Source organism: Dipodomys ordii, unplaced genomic scaffold, assembly GCF_000151885.1.
Source record: "Dipodomys ordii isolate 6190 unplaced genomic scaffold, Dord_2.0 Scaffold50, whole genome shotgun sequence".
Classification (NCBI taxonomy): domain Eukaryota; kingdom Metazoa; phylum Chordata; class Mammalia; order Rodentia; family Heteromyidae; genus Dipodomys; species Dipodomys ordii.
This window is the reverse complement of record NW_012267266.1, coordinates 2,249,771-2,255,325: the sequence shown is the minus strand read 5'-3', so window position 1 is coordinate 2,255,325 and position 5,555 is coordinate 2,249,771. Positions and strand designations below refer to the sequence as shown.

Genomic DNA, 5,555 nt, shown 5'->3' with positions numbered 1-5,555 from the left:
TATTCAAGCTTTAGTCCATGTACTTACCTTCAGCTTCCATATTGTTCGTCAAGGACTCTCACTTCTAAGCATTTGTTTCAAGCAAATGTGGCAATATGTTTCAAGAAAATATGGCAGCCACTTTTTAAAATACAGCCCTATGCATTAGGATTCAGATCCAATCACATCCTGGAAAACCCTTTCTGACACCCTACCATAGGGTAGATACTGTTCCAGGGCATTTCCCCATTGCCCAGGTTTTCCCAGCTGATATCACAGCAGCCATCTAATTCTTATGTTCTCTCCCACCCTGCAAGCATCCGTAAACCATGTTCATAGTTCCATCACAAACCTTATTCCAATTAACTGTTAGGAGGATCCAATTAAGTATCTGATGATCCAATAAATACAAATTTTGATATGAACCATTAAACTATGGAGCACAGAAATTAAAACACATAACCTTGGAATAAACTGAAGATAGCAATTTAAGTGAGTTTCGTGGTTTCCTAATATGCGATATGAAAGAGGACGAAAATGCCTGTGCGAACGCCGCACACTCTGGGAGAATTGATTCTTAGAGCGTTAACGAATAGAGTATTGTAGAACAATTGTAAAGGTCGCATTAAATTGGAACACTCCTATTCATTCTTGGGGAGGGGGAAGCAAAATTGGGCTTAAAAGATTTATTGCTAAAGGTTTTAGAAAACTAAAACTCACAGAAGACCTTAATAAATAACGGGATTGTGTGAGTGGTGCAGAAACCAGCTAAGCCTCTGGGCGTCGCTGTTGACCACCTAAGGAGTGCGAGGCAGAGACACAACCCAGCCAACACCACCGACCACACACACAGGGCTGGGCATTGCGCCTGCAAGCTCCGGTGGCAAAGCAACTCGGTCCGGCAGCACATTGCTTCTCTGCACAGTAAGCTGGGCCCTGTGCATGCTGGGCGTCTCAGACCGTGGACAAGGGAGTGGATTCTCTCCCTAGAAGCCAGAAACCGTTCACCGAGAAAACCCCGCGGCAGAAGGGAAATGGCGGCTCTGGAGAACGCCCTCCACTGCAGAAAGCTGGTCCTGCTGAGCCTTCTCTCGGCCGTGCTGTGGGAGGCTGGGGCCGGGCAGATTCGCTATTCCGTGTCGGAGGAGGTGGACAAAGGCTCCTTCGTGGGCAGCATCGCGAAGGACTTGGGCTGGGAGCCGCAGGCGCTGGCGCAGCGCGGCGTCCGCGTCGTCTCCAGAGGTAGGGCGCAGCTCTTCGCCCTGAACCCGCGGAGCGGCAGCTTGGTCACCGCAGACAGGATCGACCGCGAGGAGCTGTGCGCACAGAGCCCCCGCTGTCTCGTCAACTTTAACGTTTTGCTGGAAGACAAACTGACTGTTTATTCCGTAGAGGTGGAAATCACAGATGTGAATGATAACGCCCCTCGCTTTGCAGTGGAGGAGCTGGAGCTCAAAATCAGTGAAACCACTGCTCCAGGATTTCAGATCCCCCTGAAGAGTGCGCATGACGCTGATGTGGGAGACAACGCCCTGCAGAAGTACCAGCTCAACTCAAATGCCCACTTCTCCCTGGAGATGCGGAATGGAGTAGATGGGAACAAGTATCCCGAGCTGGTGCTAGAGCGGGCTCTGGATCGCGAGGAAGAGGCTATGCACCATCTCCTTCTTGTTGCTTCAGATGGGGGCAACCCGGTAAGATCTGGCACCTGCCGCATCCGTGTGAAAGTGCTGGATGTGAATGATAACGCTCCTGTTTTTACACAGTCCGAGTACCGAGTAAGTGTTCCAGAGAATATACCAATAGGCACCCGAATAGTCACGGTGACCGCCACTGATGCCGATGAAGGATACAATGCACAAGTGACATATTTTCTAGAGCAAATCCCTAGAGCAACTACAGACATATTTGAATTGACGTCAACATCTGGAGATCTAACAATCATGAAAAGTCTCGATTATGAGGAAGCTAAAGTCCATGAAATTGATATCGAGGCTCAGGATGGTCCAGGCCTTCTAACCAGAACAAAGGTCATCATTACCGTTTTGGATGTGAATGACAATGCCCCAGAATTTTACATGACTTCTGCCACCAGCTCAGTTCCTGAAGACTCTCCTCCAGGAACCATAATTGCGCTTTTCAATGTACACGACAGAGACTCTGGACAAAATGCTTTTGTCGCCTGTTCACTCCCAGAGGAACTGCCTTTCAAGTTAGAAAGGTCAGTGGACAATTACTACAGACTGGTTACAACCAGAACCCTTGACAGGGAACAGGTTTCCTTTTACAACATCACTCTGAGTGCCACAGATGGAGGGGACCCACCACTGTGCACAGATGCTCATGTTGTGCTACAGGTAGCAGACATCAATGACAACCCACCAGCCTTCCCGCAGGCATCCTACTCTGTCTACCTTAAGGAAAACAACCCCCGTGGCACCTCCATCTTTACAGTGTTGGCTCATGATCCAGACAGCGAACACAACGCCCATGTCACTTACTCTCTGGCTGAGGAGACCTTTCACGGAGCACCTCTCTCCTCCTTACATTTCCATCAACTCTGACAGTGGGGTCCTCTATGCTCTGCAGTCTTTTGATTATGAGCAATTCCAGAACCTACAGCTGTGGGTGATAGCGCTGGACAGCGGCAAACCTCCCCTCAGCAGCAATGTATCATTGAACCTGTTCTTGGTGGACCAGAATGACAATGCACCTGAGATCCTATACCCTGTCCTCCCCACCGATGGTTCCACAGGTGTGGAGCTGGCTCCCCGATCTGCAGAGCCTGGTTATCTGGTGACCAAGGTGGTGGCAGTAGACAAGGACTCAGGACAGAATGCCTGGCTGTCCTACCGCCTGCTCAAGGCCAGTGAACCTGGGCTCTTCATGGTGGGGCTGCACACAGGTGAGGTGCGCACAGCAAGGGCCCTTGTGGACAGAGATGTGCTCAAGCAGAGCCTGGTGGTGTCTGTGCAGGACCATGGCCAGCCCCCTCTCTCAGCCACTGTCACACTGACCATCGCAGTGGCTGACAGTATTCCAGACATCCTGGCAGACCTCGGCAGCCTCCAGACCTCCACTGATCCACAGGATTCAGACCTCACGCTCTACCTGGTGGTGGCAGTGGCTGTGGTGTCTTGTGTCTTCCTGGCCTTTGTCATTGTGCTGCTGGCACTCAGGCTGAGGCGCTGGCACACAGCGCGCCTGCTCCCGTCCTCCAGGAATGGGTTGGCTGCCATGCCTGCCTCTCACTTTGTGGGCATGGATGGAGTTCAGGCTTTCCTTCAGACCTATTCCCATGAGGTCTCCCTCACCGCCGACTCCCGCAAAAGCCACATCATCTTCCCTCAACCCAACTATGCTGACACACTCATCAGCCAGGAGAGCTGTGAGAAGAAGGATTTTCTATCTGCACCTCAGTCTTTACTTGAAGATAAAGAGGAAACATTTTCTCAGGTAAACTTGTGAATTTATATACTATGTAGATTAATGATTTTTCTTACTTGCTTTCATTAGTTACTAAAATATTTCTGTCTAATATACCCTAGAGTGTTTATATTTAGAATCCTCTGTGGGGTTTGCCTGTAGTTCCTGCACTTTGAAAGCTGCTATGTTGAGAGTTTGTGGTCAACCTGAGCAACATATTCCAACCTCCTTTCAAAACAAAACAGAAAGTCTTGGAGAACCAAGATTAAGGAAGCATCCTTTTTTATATCAGAGCACATTCATCATTGTTCTTACATGGGGAAGAGAGTATAACTGTAATATATGTATAGTGATGAAGAGTACACTGGAGATGCTTTTTCCTTTTGGAAATTCAGTGACATTAGAAATAAATAGCTCTCGTGTTAAAATAGTTTGTTTACTTCTGTAGAAATCATTTCATTGCTCTGAGTTGCTCTTATCTGGAAGAGATAGAACTTGACTGAAAAAGGCCCACCAATTCTTGTTGGCCTAATACTCTTTTAACTTTCCCTATATTGTACACTGTTGCTCATTCATCTCTGAATTTAGTGTATATATTATCTCTCATGGTGGTAAGATATTCTTTTATATATCTATGTGTTCTTTTAGTTGCATTAATATAAAATTGTAGACATCTACATAAGCTGCCATTTTACACTACTGAGAATATATTTGTTTAATCATTTATTAGGAGATACTTTATATGTGCCTAAGATTACATTTATGTATGCCAGGTGCTGGTGGCTCATGACTATGTTCCTACCTACTCCAGAGGCTGAGATATGCCCATTGCAGTTCACAGACCATAAGAGCAGAAAATATATATGAGACGCTTATATCCACTTAGCCAGCCAAAGGCAGAAGGAGAGCTGTTGCTCAAATGGTAGAGTGATAGTCTTGAGTGTAAAAGTTCAAGGACAGTACTCAAACTCTGAGTTCAAGCCCAGGTACTGGCATACACACACACACACACACACACACACACACACCAAAGAATATATCTGATTTATATCTACACCATAACACAGGATATTTTTTTGTTTTGTTTTGTTTTTTGCTGGTGGACCTGAACTCTGGGCCTGTGCCCTGTCCCTCAGCTCTTCAGCTCCAGGCGAGTGCTCTACCGCTTGAGCCACATCGCCACATCTGGCTTTTTCTGTTTATGTGGTGCTGAAGAATCAAACCCAGGGCCTCATGCATGCAAGGCAAACAATCTACCACTGAGCCACCTTCCCAGCCCCATAACACAGGTTTGAGCCTCCTGGCTTTTAAATTATATCAGTAATAAAAATAATTAACAAAATCAAGTATATATTGAATTTTAATATATTTGACTTTTTCATAAGGAAGCAATGCAGTATAGGAGAGTAAATCTACACCTTCATATACTTTCTTAATCCAATGAATTGCAGAGATAGATAAAATTTCAAATAAACAGGAAAGTAAATCATACATTCAAATAGGAAATAAATACCTTAATGGACTAGAAATAGAACATGCCTCAAAGTGAAATAATCCAGTTACAGAAAGACAAATACTGTATGATTCCTTTTGTATGAAGACCTTGGATTGATCAAGCTCTCAAAGACCAAAAATAGAATGATGGTTCTCAGATGCTGAAGGAGAAGGGTGGAAGAGATCATACTGTTTTAGAAGTTCCAAATTTCACTGGAGGATGAAAAAGCTCTGAAGGTAGACAGTGGTGGTAGTTATACAACCATGTAATGTGAATTATTTAGTGCCACAGAACTACAGACTTACAAATATCAAAATGGTAAATGTTGTCATGTGTGTTTTATAATACCTTTTCAAGAAAAGAAGTCCAGTTACCCTACTGGTATAATCATGTTTAAGCCAAAATCCACATAGAGAACCTACATGGAAGAGGAGTGGGCATAAGACTACCCAGTCATCCAGATGTTTCAGCACACTAGCTGAGCCTAGTCTGCCAACTGTGCTACATGAGTAAACACAACCAAGAAAGGAAGCAAAACAAAAGAAAAAGAGGACCAGGAAATATCCAATATCCTAATGCCAATACATGAGAGAAAAACTGGTATTATTTTCCATGATGATATATAGGACAATGATTAAAACAAACAAAATCAATA

The 5,555-nt window shown here is 45.3% G+C and overlaps 1 protein-coding gene across 1 annotated transcript; it reads left to right on the top strand.

The window, feature by feature from the left end:
- Window positions 1–1,013: 1,013 nt before the first annotated feature.
- LOC105988615 (protocadherin gamma-A2-like) lies at window positions 1,014–3,447 on the top strand. The gene is given in 2 exon segments (XM_013020286.1): window positions 1,014–2,522; window positions 2,524–3,447. Coding segments are annotated over 2 exon segments (2,433 nt in total).
- Window positions 3,448–5,555: the final 2,108 nt, after the last annotated feature.